The sequence below is a fragment of the Callorhinus ursinus genome, unplaced genomic scaffold (assembly GCF_003265705.2).
Source record: "Callorhinus ursinus isolate GAN/ISIS: 27379988/994484 unplaced genomic scaffold, GSC_fseal_2.0 scaffold10, whole genome shotgun sequence".
NCBI lineage: Eukaryota > Metazoa > Chordata > Mammalia > Carnivora > Otariidae > Callorhinus > Callorhinus ursinus.
The window spans coordinates 34,983,474-35,000,126 of NW_027397072.1; the positions used below are offsets into that span (position 1 = coordinate 34,983,474).

Here is a 16,653-nt window from a genome sequence, read left to right on the forward strand (position 1 = left end):
TTAGGATTTTGCTTAAAATTAAAGGATATACTACTTGTAAAGTATCTGGGACAATGCCTAGCACATAGCAAACGTTTGATAATTAATAATACTCCACATCACTGTATTGACAGTGTCTATTTCCTTCATCTTTTCACTGTATAAGGCACTGTGTTAGGTGCTGCAGATTAAAGAAAGAAAAAACACTGCCTTGCCCCCAAAGGACCTCAGGTAAACTGAGAAGACAGATCAGAATTACAAAATTATAAGTAATTGGTATTAAAAAGGTAAATTTAGGGTGCTGTAGGAACACCTAGGATAAATACTTAAACTGGAGTTGAAGGTTCCTTGTAGGAGGTAGCATCAGCACTCACCTACCTTCATGATTTTCACAGCCACTTATTAGTGCCAGTTCCCAAATTGTTCCCAGATGTGGACTTCACTTCAGAATTGTCTGTCTACTTACTAGATTATTCTGCTTGTGTGTATATCCTTTAGAATTCGTAACTATAAAATGTCCCCAAACTGAACTCCTTATTCTTTGTCTTAAACATTTCTTAAAACTGACTCCTCCTCTGCATTCATACTACCAGGCTCTTAATTCAGGTCCCCATCATCTTACGCTTGGATCACTGCCCTGAAATCTGCTCTTCACATAGCCACTAGAGGGTTTTCTCTAAAATGTAAATTGAAATAATTCCTTTTTTCAGCTCAAAACCTTGTAGTGGTCTCTATCCTCTGTACTAAAGTCTCCATGATCTGACTACTGCTTACCTCTGCCAGCTGAACTCTTCCCTCTTGTTCTACATTCTCACCATATAAAGAGCTTTTTGTCTATCTCCTCCCTTCCATGCACACATCGACACCCCACTTTGCTATTACATTCTTCCTGTTTCTTTACACATACTAGAATAAGATCCAAGTATCTTATCACCTATGTTTTACCTGGCTTAACAGTTTGTTGTGCATTTCTTCTAGATCTTTCTTGAGCTCTGTGTTCCTAGTCATCTTTACAGAATTATGTGTCTTTGTACTTCCATGATATTATGTTCATATCACTGTTACTGCACTTACCACATATTTTCATTGCCAGCATGATTCTCTTGCAAGGTTTTGAACTCCTTGATGCTAGTTAACTGCCTTTTACTCTTTTGTAAACACTTTGTTTCATCAGGGAGTCAGCTTGGATATTCTCTCTCCCTCCCTCTTCCTCTGTCCCTCCCCCTGTTTGAGCACTCTCGTTGTCTCTTTCAGATAAATAAATTTTGGGGTGGGGGGGATCTAAGCAGGAAAAGAAGATCCAGCAAATGAGAGTGAGAAAAAATTGTCAAAGAGCTAAGAAGAAATTCAGGCAAAGGCAGTGTCCTCGAAACTAAGGACATTGTCCTTGCCTGAATGATCAGCAGTATTCGATGCTGAAGGAACGTTGAGCAAGATAAGGACTGGAAAGTATCCATTGCATTTAGTGCAAAGAACCAAGATCACCATCTTGGCAAGAAAAATGTCTGTGGAGTGGTTAGATGATAGATTGCAGGTTGAGGTGCATTCCTACCAGAAATACACAAGAATTCCAGTTTCTTCACATCCTTTTCAACACTTGCATTTTTTTGGTTTTTGGTTTTGATGTAATAGCAATAATGTAAAAGGTATACAGCTATAGTACCATACCTAATGGGTGTGATTGATCTCCTTTTTGAGATGAGGTTTGGGACATTGAAAGAGCAAAAAAGTGGATTGCAGACTATATGTTTGTTTGCTTGTTTTCATGTAGTGGTTAATGGGTTTTTTTGGTATGTAACAAAAAGTAAAATATATATATATGTATATATATATATTTCAAAACCAACTGTTGATATGGCAAAAGCAGTGTTCAGAGGAAAATCTGTAGCTGTAAATGCCTACGCTAAAACATCTCAAATCAGTAACCTAACTTTAAAAAAATAGAAAAAAAATACTAAACCCAGTGCAATGCTAGCAGAGGGAAAGAAATAATAAAGATTAGAGATAAATGAAGTAGAGAACAGAAAAACAACAGAACCAATGTAACCAAATGTTGGTTTTTTACAACGAATGTGACAAGCTTTTAGGTAGAATGAAAAAGAAGGAAGATTTAAATTGCTAAAATCAGAAATGAAAGTGGGGACCTTTCAGAAATAAAAGGATTGTAAGAGAGCATTATGAATAATTCACATCATATTGTCTTATTGAAAAATGGGCAAAGGACTTGAATAGATAATTCTCTAAAGGAGATTTACACATCTCACTGGCTAACAAACTCAGTGAGATTCTCATTAGGGAAATGCAAATCAAAACTACAGTGAAATGGCACTTAATGTTAACTGAGCACTTTATATTAAGTTTAGCTTTAATTTTAAAAAATGCGGGCCACCTGGATGGCTCAGTTGATTAAGCGTCTGCCTCTTGATTTTGACTCTGGTCATGATCTCAGGGTGGTGAGATCGAGCCCCACAGCAGGCTCCACACTCAGTGTGGAGTGTGCTTGAGATTCTCTCCCTCTTCCTTTCCCTCTGCCCCCCACCAAGATAAATACCTTCTTTTTATAAAATGAAAATAGCAAGTGTTGGCAAGGATGTGGTGAAATAAGTATACTTTAGACATTGCTGGTGGAATTGTAAATGGTGCAGCTGCTGTGTTAATGTACATAAAATACCATGTGACCCAGCGGTTCTACTCCTTAGTTCTGTACCCTTTCAAAAGTGAAAACAGATGTTCGAATGAAAACTTGTATGCAAGTGTTTATGGAAGTACAATTCACAGTAGCCTAAAGATTAAAACAATCTAGATGTCCCTCAACAGATAAATGGATAAACAAGATGTGGTATATTCATACAATGGACTATTACTCAGCCATAAAAAGCAATAAAGTACTCATAAATGCTGCCACATGGATGAACCTCGAAAACATTGTGCCAAGTAAAATAACCCAGACATAAAAGAGCACATATTGTATGATTCCATGTATATGAAGTATTCAGAATAGGCAGATATATAGAGATAATGCAAATTAATGGTTGACATGGGCTGTGGGGGGAAGAAGGAGAGAATGGGGAGTGACTATTCAGTGAGTAGAGGGTGTCTGGGGTAATCAGAATGTTCTGGAATCGAATATGGTTGCACAGCACATTGTGACTATACTAAATGTCACTGAACTGTGTACCTTTTTAAATGCTTAAAAGGGTAAATTTTGTTAAAGGTATTTTACCACAATTAAAAAAAAAAAAAACTGTCTGTACAACAAGGAGTCACCTGTTTGGCAGACTACCAGATCTGATGACCGGTGATGTTAGCATAATTTGGAAGTTACTGTACATTCATATAAGTGAAAATTTTCCTGGGAAATTTCAAAAAGTAAATACAGTAGGTCTCCATATTCCTTTCTTCTGAATTATTTGGTCTGAGGTTAGGTCTAGGAATCTCTATATTAAGGAAACATTATAGATGATTATGATACAAGTAGCCCCTAGCAGCTTGTTCTTGTCAAAAATGCAGTATATATGGAACAGTCTAGGGTGCCAAGTATTTTAGGCTCCATACATAAAAATTTTTTACTCTCTGTGCTTTTATGAAGAGAAGCAAGCAAAGATGAGATTGGCCAAATTAGATTTTGTGTGTATGTGAGAAAACAGAGTCCAAAAGTTCAAAACTATTCTCTGTTCTCAGATTTTTAAATGAACTTGCCCCATAGTAGATAAAGGCTGTTTGATCTTGTAACTTCCTAACCACACCAACATACATATCACATACTTAGTCCAGTCCTTCTACTCTGTAAATTAGGAAATGCTTTATACATTTATGCTTTATTTATATGAAATAACTGTCAGATTTAACATTTATGGTTCTAGGATTTCTAAATAGTTTGACTTCAGTAGAACTGAAATTTCTGAAAATCAGTGATGTGAAAATTTGTGATTTACTTTGCATCATGTGTTTTAAAGCTGCTGTGTATAGAGGGCAAACCATTTCGCTAGAGAATAAGTCTAGCTGCAGTGTAGTAATTTAGCATGGCCTTTTTTATAGGTCTGTTTTGATGAGATTAAGATTAGAGACACTAATATTGCATGCTGCATACCAGAGGGAGCAGTTTGCTTACTTAGTTCTGACCACTAATGGACTTAATTTTTTAAATTCCCAATTTTTGAGGAGTATTTTGAAGTTTGATGTAAAGTTTTTTTTCTTAACCACTTTTAGGCCCTCCAGGCCTTCGAGAAGCTATTTCCATGTCCTGTATTACCAACGGGAGCGGTGCAAACAGAAAGCCAAGCCACACCAGCTCTGTCGCAATTGCAAGAAAAGAAACTCTTTCATCTGCTGCTAAAAGGTATCCATTTATAAGGGAAAGAAAAGCTAACATTGCACAATTGTCTGAAAGTGATCATTCATTCTACTTTTGAAAAAAAAAATGAAATACAGCTGTATGGAATTAAAGTGAGCATGTCTTTTGAATTCTTTAACTGTGAATATAGACACCCAGCCTATACTCACTGGGTTTACGCTCATGTATCTATCGAGCTGTTTGAGGAAGCTTTCCGTTCTTACTAAAGAAAGTATTTTCATTTCCTCGTTTTCTTTTTAACAAACATTTGTTGATGAGATATGCATCACAATATTTAATTATATAAGCAAATTTTCTTTAGCAAGCAGTGCATTTAATATGGCAGTTTTTAAAGGAGAAATAGAATCTTCAGTATATTAGTGGGAGGCTGAACACTTTTATAACTTTTATTCTTTAACCATGACTATAAAATTAAGGCATAATTCAAAATACTATAGTACTGTGTGTGTGTGTGTGTGTGTGTGTGTGTGTGTTAGGGGATGGTAGGCGGGCAGTAGAAATACTGCAGAAAAAAGTTTCACTAAACTACAGATTTACATTCTATATGTTCTTTTCATCAATAAATTAATCTGTTTCAGTAAAATTGCTTACAGAATTTTTTCACTTTTGTGTAATTCCTAGCAGATTATCCCATATAGAATTTGGAGAGACCATAAGAGATCAACTGCATAATCTTACAACTGTTTACTTCAAAGAATAACTGAGGAAAAACCTTAAGTAATGGAATAATATTTAAAATGTACTGATAGAAAATCGTTGCCTTAATAAATAATGCCAGTGACTGAATTATTCATCAGTGTGGATTTATAGATATTAACTAAACATTTAGCTGCAGGAATGGTGAAGAAATAACAAGATCTTTAGGCCTTTTTTTATTATTATTATTTTTAAGATCTTTTATTTTTAAGTGATCTTTACCCCCAATGTGAGGCTCAAACTTAGAACCCTGAGACCAAGAGTTGCATGCTCCATGACTAAACTGGCCAGGCGCCCTGATGTTTAGGCCTTTTAAAGGCCCCTCCAAAGCATGACAAAATGTACTGCCTATGCCTCCCTTGTAGGAGAAAAGGACAAATTATAAGAAAACAAATGCATTGTGGAAATTTTTAATATTTTTAATAAACTTCCTTGTATTTAATAATAGTTTGGGTTCAGCCCATTTTCTTATGTAACTGTAGTCCTGTACAGTGATCAGTATTATGCACAATAGTAACTCAGTAATCTTAAGACCAGCTGACTTTTTACTTTATGGTGCTCTGTACTTTGCTTTTAAATCCCTAGGAGGAAAATTTCTTTTAGGTTGTACCGGGCCCACATAAGACTGGTGGCCTCTGCATTCAGGCTAGTTTGAAGACCAACAAGAAAGAATTTCTAACAGTTTTAAATTTCAAAGTTAGTCTGATATTTTTAAGGTAGAACTGTATTTCTCAGCAGATACTTTTAAAAACTAAACAATAAATAGACAGTTGGGGGCTAGTCAAGTCAGAAGGTATCAGAACTGAATCAGATTAAATGTCATTTTAAAAAATTATATTTTAGGGGCGCCTGGATGGCTCAGTAGGTTAAGTGTCTAACTCTTGGTTTTGGGTCAGGTCATGATCTCATGGGACAAGGGATCAAGCCCCTTGTTGGGCTCTGAGCTCAGCGGGGAGTCTGCTTGAGATTCTCTCCCTCTGCCCCTCCCCACACACGTGTGCGCGTGGACTCTCTCTCTCAAATTAATTAAAAAATTATATTTTAACATTTTTAACTATTACTATGTGATAAATTGTATTTACTATGTATATTTGTTTAAAATGTTCTTAAACATACTTCCTTGTAGATTATGCACTTTAATAGTCAAATTATAAAATGTCCTTTGATTAAGAACTGTAAACAATTGATAATTTTCTTTCTTTTCAACCATGGAATTCAGATCTTGATTCCACCTGGTTTGTAATGTCAAAAATGTGCAATATAAGGACTTATCCAATGATCGGGAATGGCAGGTGCTTCATTAATTAAGAGTCAAAAGTACAGAATCACAAGAATTTATACATAAATATCTTAAATATTTTACATAGATTTGTCAATTTTTTTATGAAAGGCTGAGAGTCCAACCTTCTTTCTAATCGTGTCTGATTAGATTCCTTGTTGACTATCTTGCATATAATATACGCATAAATTATTTTTTATAATTGTTACTTTCAACTTTAAGACTGAGTAAGAAATTTAAAACTCTTGCAGAGAGTTTTTAGAACCCATCTCTTTCTCTTATGATTTTTTTTCCTCAACTTTGTGTAATTATCTCACCTACATAAAATTTAATGGCAGGTTTTTTTTTTAGTAACTATTTTATGGAGTCTTCCAGAGCATTCAACTTAGTTTCCATGGAAATTACAGTTCTCTTGTCTATGTGTATTAATTTACGTAATTAGAATAATTAGTGCAACTGGCATAAACAGGTTCTGGATTGGTGGGGGGATATCTACAATTCCTGGTAAATTTAAAACTCAGCTGGCAAGAGGAGAAATATACAGAAGAAATGGGGATCAGAATAATCTCCTAAACATAAGGTTTTGTGTGCCTTGCACATCATTCAGTATGTTTTACAGAGGTAATGGAAGGTGTCACTGATGCTCTGATTTGGGTAAGTTAAAGTCATTTAAGAGAGCTGCTGTTGTTCCCCAAAATCTGCCGATATGGCAAAATGCATTGGCCATTTTGGTCCCCAAACAGTCTTCATAGGATATATTGCCTTAGAATTCTTATAAATTCTTTACTGAAGATTTTAATAGCTTCCAGAATTTTCAAAGAAATATTTTCATCATTAAATGAAAGCAGTATAAATTGTATTAGTTGTATGATTTAGGATTTTGAATTTTGTGATCACTTTTTCCATCGTTTGAAATATCTTTTATTTGTTTAAATATGTGTTGTTCCATGTTATACTTTATTTTACAGTGGTACAGAAAAAAAGAAAGAAAAACCACAAGGACAGAGAGAAAAAAAAGAGGAATCTCATTCTAATGATCAAAGTCCACAAATTCGAGCATCACCTTCTCCCCAGCCCTCTTCACAGCCTCTCCAAATACACAGACAAAATCAAGAAAGCAAGAATTCTACTCCCACCAAAAGGTTTTAACTGTTCCCGAGTACAGAGCTAGGGAATGGTTGTAATGATACCTAAATTCTGTGACTTGAGAAAAGTTGTCTATCCATGGATTCCAAGAGAAAAGCCTGGTGGCTTCCCCACCACCACCACTTCTTTGTTGCTAAAATTATATTTTAGTACTTTGGAGAACAAAGATTTAAGGTCAAAATTTCTCAGTTAAAACTGGAAAAGAGAAAACCTCAGTTACAAACAATTTGGTGAAAAGAAGGCCATAATAACCTATTTAATACCAAACAATATTTTTATAATAAAATTTACAAAAGTTTATATAACCTATGCATAAATGTATAACCATGGACAGAAAATTGCCATATGTAATTATCCTCATCATATTTTGGCATCATTACAACCTTGAACTTGCAAGGGCCCTTCTCCGCAAATGGCTCTTCATTGTGACTGCATCTCAGTTTCAGTTTTGGGTTTTGGGAGGATAAGTTCTTGCTTGAGTAGAGAAATAAATCCATTTCACCTGGTCTTTTCTATGCTAAAGGCTTGCTTGAGGGCTTCTCTCTGTGTCTGTAATAATTAATATTTTAAAGTTATGAGAGGGGGAGAAGGGAGAAACATTCTAACATTGTGTGTGAGCCTAAATTGGGGATCTAAACCTGCATGCTGGGAGTTCAGTGCTACACCTGCCTTGTAATCAGATATTTAGACCAACTTAATGAAATTTGCCTGCTTTAGAAATGCTGATTCAAACTTCATGATTAGGTATAGATATATTTTATTCAACATACTTCTGCTTGGAAATCTCAGGAAAGTATTAAACCATTCCCAGAACTAGCTAGGATTTTAGTAAAATAAATGACAACCATTCCTCAAAGATTTATAATATATTTTTATTTGATCAATTTAATATTCTGCCTCAAATCCCTAATAGAAATTTGGGAAAACACTCTTCATTTGATTGATGCATGTTTAACTTTTAAAAAATGCTTTGTCTGTGTGTCTCACGCAGATTCTTATGCTATCTAAATGGTTTGTAATTTTTTTGCCTGGTCTCATGTGGAGTTTTTCTTGGATATAGTTTATTAATGTTATGTAACTTTGGATTGTATGTGGTTAAAGGTGGCTTTTTTATAATCAGTCTCTTTAAGGTTCTGATTTGACTTGGTATCTTCTTTGTCCCAGATCTTTTTTTTTCAGCTTCTTAAGGTCTCCGGGAAATGTGCTTGCCATTCTAAATTGCTCTTTGGATATACTATTGCAAGAAGTATTGGAGACTGGATGAGTGGTAGGATAGTTAACAATGCAGCTGAAAAATCATTTATAAGTCAAAAATTTCATTTATAAATATATGGAATCATTGTTGATAATACAGCATTCTTGTGTTAAGTCATGTTTATTTCTGATCATGGGTAAAAAATGTCTTTAAGGGATGTCACAAGAGTTTTACCTTTAATCCCACATTTTACTTAGAAAGTGTCATTTGTACCATATATAACTACACAAGAATATAAAAGATGAAAACAGCTTTGTAATAACTATGAAAAAGTATAGGTTTTTTCACAAACTCACAGAGTTTCACAGATTATGAGATATTTTACTCAGGGATTTAAGCATATGTATTTTTTTCTATTAACAAAAAGTACAGATTTATTTTTTAATCAAGTAATATTTGTTCTAGTGAATCTTCTGAATAATAGTGAAAATTATAAACAGACTTGGTCATTGCCTTGTTTAACTCCTTCACTCATCCAGGCAGAACCTTTCAACTAATCCTTCCTTCTCTTTTCTGGATTAGCTTTAAGGAAATGTTTTGCTGCTTTTATGTTCTATTTAAGCTGTCAATTACATGTCATTGCTACTCATAGAATTTTTCTCAAAGAAATTAATATGTTTCTTCCAGCATAAAACGACCACCTACAGTTGAAAAGTCACATAATTCATGGGAAAATTCAGATGAGAGTCGTAATAAATTATTGAGAGCAGTTTCAACATCAAAATTAATATCAAAAGTTATAAAAAATACAGACAAGTAGGTATTACACTTTTTTTTTGTGGTACTTTTTTTTTTAATTGGTTTTACACTTTCTTAGTTATATCTGAAAATTAATAATTCTGTGACTGTCATGCTTGCATGTACATTTATATGCCTGCTTTGGATCATTATTTTTAAAATCTATATTATAATTTATCTTTTTTTCTTCTAAGTGTATTTTTTCTTTTTAAGTGTACAAAAAGAGAGAAATCTATCTTCCTGTTAATGTTAACTAAACCCCTAAGATTTGAATGTTTTTTGCAAGTTCTTTCTATGCTTTCACTGTTTAGATATCTTATGAAATACTGTTTTATGAAACAGTATATATTAGGGGCATATATAACTGGGTGGCTCAGTCAGTTAAGCATCTGCTTTCAGCTCAGGTCGTGATCCCAGGGCCCTGGGATTGAACCCTGCATCAGGCTGGGAGCCTGCTTCTCCCTCTGCCCCTCCTCCCTGCTTGTGCTCTCTCTCATTCTCAAAAAAATAAAATATTTTTTAAAAAGTATATATTAATAGGGGTGCCTGGGTGGCTCAGCCAGTTAAGCGGCTGCCTTCGGTTCAGGTCATGATCCCAGGGTCCCTGGGGCTCCCTGCTCGGTGGGAAGCCGCTTCTCCCTCTGCCTGCCACTTCCCCTGCTTGTGCTCTCTCTCTCTCTGTCAAATAAATAAAATATTTTTTTTAAAAAAGTATATATTAATAGTTGAGACCAGTGACCAACTTTTGAAAATACTGATGTCTGAATTTCACTTCTAAAGATTTATCTTGGGTGTGACCAAGACATTGAAGCCTTTACAAATTCTTTAGGTGATTCTAATGATAAGCCAAGTAAAATTATAACATAATCTTTTGAATTTTTTTTGTAGGCATAAAGATGTCATCATCAACCAAGGTAAATTAAAAATCCTTTTTAAAAAAAAATTTATGCTTTTCTACACCAGTTAAATTTTTGCTAATTGTTAAGAATATTGACTTATTTTCATTCACTGTACTTTATTAGCTCATAATAAAGAGAAGTGCATTTATTATAGTCATTTAAAAAAATGCCCAGTTTTTATTGTAAGATATGTCATTTTTGTCTCAACCAGCAAAAATGTCAACCCGTGAAAAAAACAACCAAGGTAAGAATAAGCTACACAGTTGGTCGCCTTCTAAGTTAATTTCTTCCTGGATCTCTTATTTGGCTTTTCATTATTTATACTATCTGACTTTCCTCTTAATACGAGAAATAGGATAATTTGGACTGGTGAATCCAACTATTTTTCTAAAAGTCCATTTTATTTCTGTGAGCTCTGAAGATTCATGGTCAGTAGAGATAAATACATTACAAAGAGGTATAAAATACTAAAGAGAATTTCCCCCCTTTTTAAAAAAACAATAAAAGTTGTACTGAGAAAAGCCATTTAAAAGATTGATAAATTTTAACTCAATTTCCTGTCTTGCCAACCTCATTGCAAATAATCACTCATTTCTTGAAGCTAAGAATATATAATGAGTCTAGCAGATCCATTTCCTCTTGAATTTTTCTTTTATATTAATTGTAATTTCTGGCTACTTGCTGTTGTTGGCTTGTTCTGACCAAAAAAGAACAGACTTTCTATAAATCTGTATTTAATTTACTTGCAAAGTAGGTAAGTTCTATTACATCAGTTTTATATTCTCCTCAGATTGCCTGCAAATTTAATTGAAGCATGCTGTTCTAAATGAAAGCATGTCCTTTCTGTGCATGCTTTTTACAGCTCATTTCTATGTGTCATAGTTATTCTCTGGGTTATTATATTAACTAAATACAATGTGGTTAAAATTTTTGTAAGAGATTAATTTGATTGCTATGGATTTTTACTATTTTTTATTCTAATAAAAAATATTTGTAATCTTTGGATCATTTGTTTTTACATAGAAATTCTAAATGAAGTTCATTTTTGCTCTCATTCTATAGTTAGGTTATACCTTCTCCCTCTTTTATAATTAAGCAAATAGCTTAAGTAATGGTTGAAAGGGAACAATGAAATTTTATTTATAAAGACAATTCTTATTATATATCAGAACATTTTTTTAAAAATAGGGGTAGCAATAAATAGAGCTGTGAATGGAGAGTCTCTGTCTAGAATTTGGTCCTGGCTCTTCTGCATAATAGCCTTGTTATCTAGGGAAAATGACAGTGTCTTAGTTTTCTAATCTGAGAATAGTACCTATAAAGCTTACTTCACATGACTGCTGAAGAATGAAATAATGTATATGAAAGCACTTTAGGGCGCCTGGGTGGCTCAGTTGGTTGAGTGTCTGCCTTCAGCTCAGGTCATGATCCCCAGGTCCTGGGATCGAGCCCCACTTTGGGCTCTGTGCTAAGCGGGGAGACTGCTTCTCCTCCTCCCTCTCCCCACCTCACTTGTGTTCTCTAAAAAAATATGTATTTTTTTAAAGAAGATTTGATTTATTTGAGAGAGAGCACAAGCGGGAGGAGGGGCAGAGGGAGAGGGAGAAGCAGGCTTCCCCCCTGAGCAGAGAGTCCAACTTGGAGCTCTATCCCAGGACCCAGGGATCACAACCCTAGCCAAAGGCAGATGCTTAACCGACTGAGCCACCCAAGTGCCCCAATAAATAAAATCTTAAGGGACGCCTGAGTGGCTCAGTCGTTAAGCGTCTGCCTTTGGCTCAGGTCATGATCCCAGGGTCCTGGGATCGAGCCCTGCATTGGGCTCCCCGCTCGGTGGGAAACCTGCTTCTCCCTCTCACACCCCCCCCCACTTGTGTTCCCTCTCTGTCTCTCTCTCTCTGCCAAATAAATAAAATCTTAAAAGAAGGAATGAATGAATGAATAAAATCTTTAAAAAAAGAAAGCACTTTAAAAATAGAAAACATTGTAAAACTATAAAATGGTGCTATTATTATTACATATTTTGCTAAAGAGCTCAAATTTTATAAGATCCTTATAGAGCTGCCTGCCACTTTCTCATGTTGTGGTGTGTTCTTTGGAAGGAAAAAAAAACATAAGATTAGTATATAGTAAGTGAGTGGTTGTGTTGGTGACAGTTTTCAAAGCTATTCAGGTAAGCAGACAAATAAATGTATTTAAGAAGGAAGGATTTTGCTACAGAAGCATCACTAAGCAGGGTTTTAACCAGTATCTAGGAAGAAGGATCAAATAAAAAGCTAGAAAAGGATATAGAAAAATAAATTCTGTTAAAAGACTTTTAACTCAAAAAGGTTGTCCCAGATGTTGGAATTTAATAATGTCAGGTGTTGCTTGCATTAAGCCTTATTTTTGGAATTTGAGTCTGTTATTTTTCCACTTTAATCTGCTATATTCTGTCTGGATATAGACTCTCTCACCAGAGTGTACCTTCATAGAAAACTCTTATGTTTCAGTTTGTGAGGTAGTTGAGGCCTAACTGTAATTCAGACAGAGCCTATAGAAAATAGATGGATCTAGATGGTTTAAGAGATAAGATAGGTAGGGTATGGGAGATAAGGAACAGCAAGATCTATCCATGAAGAATAGCTTGAGCAGCTTGGTAAAATGAGGAACGTTTGAGGTGGTGGTGATGTGTGGAAAAGAGTAAGAGTTTTGGTTTTTCAGTTTCCATAAGACTTAATCTACTTGTAGAGATGTGTAGCACGCAAGGTAGTATCAGTATTTAAACGTGTATTTTGGAGTCCAGAGACCAGTGTCACCATTTACTTAGCTGTGTGACCTTGAGCAGGTTATTTTACCTTAAGTCTTTGTTTTCTCATTATTGAGACAATCATAACCCCTCAGACTTAATATAAAAATTAAAGATAATAAAATGTAGTACCTGGCACATAGTACCAAATAAATTTTAGTTATTAATGTATGTGAATCTTGACAGTAAAATCTTGCACTCAAATATGTGGGATAGGATGAAAAGATAACCGTTAAATAGATTATCTTCATTTGATATAAGATGTAGATATATTTTTAAAATTTGTATTCATTTTGCATGGCGTATTTTACAACACATTTTCTTATACTTTAGGTATTAATCCAAAATATCTATCATTTTTGTACAATCTTTTAAAAATATGATTTATTAATTTCTATAGCTCTTTTTTTGACAATGACAAGTATGACTTGCTCCAAGCCATCTTTTGTGATTTGGGAAGAAGACTATTTACATTTGGTACATTTAGGTGAGTGGTAGCAGAAAAAGCTTGACCTGAAGGGCCTGTATCCTTCAGCCACAGTAGAGTACAAGAAGAGCTCTAAAACTGTGTATTCTGCTCGGTTCTGAGGCAGAAGGAAGAGAATTGTAGTTGAAAGCAGTAGGAGGTGCAGTGGAATGGGATGTACACAGGACAGTCTGAGGCTAGGTGTGGGAGGAAGGACAAGTTATATCACCAGAGATATAGTTCAGTCTTTACCTACGCTCAGGTCCCTGAAACATGAACCTCCCTTCATCACTTTTCTCTCTAGTTCTGTTGGATTCTTCTCCCATTGCAAGAGAAAGACTTAGCACATCAGGTTAAACTGTGAATAAGTTTTCCTATAGGCTTATTCATTGTTAGATGCAGTGGTTAGGTTCTAATACAGTACTATTCATTTGATAAGTTATTGATAAAAGTTTTTTGAGCTAACTTAGGGGACTATAAGCACCTTTTATAAAATTATCTATTGGGGAAAATAGGTAACAATCTGATAAATTTTGTAATAAAATTAGTACAGCCTATAAACTCATCCTTATGGTAATCAAGTATTTTATATTTTTTTAATATGGAAAATAAGTGTTATATGTCCTTTCTAGAAGAAAACCTGAATGTCTTCAAATTATTGCACGTTACTGGGTTTTTTTTCAAGCTTAAATAATCTTAAATCCTTTTTCTCTTGTAGCATCTTAAACTTCTGCTGTTTAGAATTAGTACATAGTTAATTAGTCTGGTCATGTTGAGAGCCTGAATGACTCAGATCCCTACTGGAGAGAAATATGCGTAATTGAGGAAAAATCATCGGTCCTCATATAACACTCTTACATCCTTTCATAGTGCTGCCTCACTGCTCTAAGTTTAGATGCATTCATGCTTAACTACCAGATCCATGCAGGAACTATAGGTGTGTTTAGATGAGAGATCAGTTATTGTAATGTAATATCTTAGAGAATTGAGAAGTAACTGTCTCATACTAGCTAACTGTCTAAAAATGACTATAGATAAAAAATACTTTAAAAGTGATTTTGAAATATATACTGTGTAAAACACTTCAATAATTTGGTGTAGCCAAAACAGTTGTCCAAATAATCTGAAAATACTAAACTCGTTTACAAAATTGGAGAAGGGAAAAAAACCTGAATAATCTTGTCATTTTAACAGCCATTATAGTTCTGATATGTTTATTGTTCTTTATCAGATACACATTTTAAACATTCACTCTTTTAACAAATAGTTATTGAGTGCTTATTTTGTCACGCCCTGCCCTTAGGCACTTGAGGATATAGCAGTTACGGTCTCTGCACTCTGTGGAACTTATATTCTACATAATAAGAAAAAATAATACTTAATGTGTCAGGAGGTAATACATATTGAGAAAGAATGAGGAGAGTAGAGAACTGCTATTTTACATAGAGTAGTTAGGGAAGACATTTCTGATAAGGTGACATTGAACCACCTAAAGGACGTGAGTGAAATATATGGAACTCTGGAGAAAAGAATTTCATGAGCAGAGAAAACTGAAAGTACACCAGCCCTGAGGCAAGAGCTTTCTTCTGTGTTAAGGGCCAGCAAAGAGGTCATTGATTATAGTGCACATACAATTTTGTATTTCTAATCATTACATTTATTAAATACAGATTCATTCTAAGTAACAGAAGCTTCATTAGGCCCCTCACTTAGGAAAGATGAGTAAAGTGTTATGGCAGAAAGAGTGCAAGAATAAGAGGTATGAGACCTGGTTAGGGGTGAAATGACCTGCACCATACAAAGTTTAGAATCAGAATCCTAAAGGACTGAAATTATGGGCATGAGTTAGGAATTTGCCAAAGGAAATTATGAAGAAAAAAAAAAAAGAAACCGTATTCATCTGGTAATAAAGTTTTGCCTGTGACTCTGAGATCTTGGACCTCAGTTTCCTCACATACAGTGAGGCTTAGACTAGATGTCACTAAGAGTTTCTCTTAATAACTTTTAAAAGCTCGTTCTTGCAGCAAACAAAATGGAGGACAGCTCCCCATACCTTAACTAACTTGCTTTTAATTTACCTTTTAAAGAATTTGAATGTAGGTGCTTTTGTTCATGCCATGTGTTGTTTTCTAACTTGTTGGCTCCAGGCATGTTTTGTCCTAAAACCTGATCACGCTTCCGTAAACTGAGCAATGTATCTGAAAGAATAGCTAAAATTTATCTATAAGAATATAAAGGATAGCGGTGTTCTACTGACACTGTATATTGTGTTACCTACTGAGAGGGAGTATATACTTGCTAAGAGGGTATGCAGTTTGAAACAAACCAAAAAAGCCAAAAGCCCTTAATTGAGCTACAGATAGATTTTATCCCTGTTGTTACTAAGATGGTATCCAAAACTTTGCAGTTCCTAAATTTAGGAAGAAGAATGCTAGCTTTAAGTCTGTTCTAGTGTGAACAGGCAGAAAAGGCAGGAAACCAGGTATTGTACTTCCAAAAAATATACTCACTTGAGAAATTTAGATATTGGATCATTTTAAATAGGCAACATAAACATTACTTGTATCCCTAGGGATCTGGGCTTTGTCCATGTATTCTCTATATTTTGAAAGGAAACCAGACAGGAGAACCTTTTCTCTGTTGGAGGTGGTGGTTGTTGTTTTTTTTTTTTTTTTAAAGTCCTATGAAGCAGAGAGTCTTATTTCTTAATGTTGTTGTTAACAGTCTTCTAGATTAAAATGTTTAAAGGCTGTCTGGGTTTTTTTTTTAATATAAACAGTCCCAACTTTTAAGAATATGTGTTCTTGACATCCTCTTTTCCTTATCTTCAGCTGAAAAAAGTCCCAGCCTGAACCCTTTGGACGTGGAGAATATGACTTTTTGTAACAGAACATCCTCGTCTTATGCATATTTATTTTATTCTGGTTAAAAACTTCATCCGTTCTCTATTTTCACCACCCATAGACATAAGCTTTTTTAAAAATCTAAACTAGAAAATGCAATTAGCCAGAAAAATCTCCATTCCTCAAGCATAGTTAGGAATCCACTCTGTC

The 16,653-nt window shown here is 34.7% G+C and overlaps 1 protein-coding gene across 2 annotated transcripts in view; it reads left to right on the plus strand.

Annotated features, from left to right (window-relative positions):
- The window catches only part of EML4 (EMAP like 4), a 147,301-nt gene that overhangs the window by 69,192 nt on the left and 61,456 nt on the right, over positions 1-16,653 (plus strand). Inside the window, exons 3-7 of one of the 2 annotated variants that reach the window (XM_025868128.2) lie at positions 4,189-4,318; positions 7,277-7,450; positions 9,337-9,465; positions 10,336-10,361; positions 10,558-10,590. In XM_025868128.2, the coding sequence (XP_025723913.1) occupies positions 4,189-4,318; positions 7,277-7,450; positions 9,337-9,465; positions 10,336-10,361; positions 10,558-10,590 (492 nt within the window). The remainder of the gene's footprint in view (positions 1-4,188; positions 4,319-7,276; positions 7,451-9,336; positions 9,466-10,335; positions 10,362-10,557; positions 10,591-16,653) is intronic. The other variant, XM_025868129.2, reaches the window with a different exon arrangement.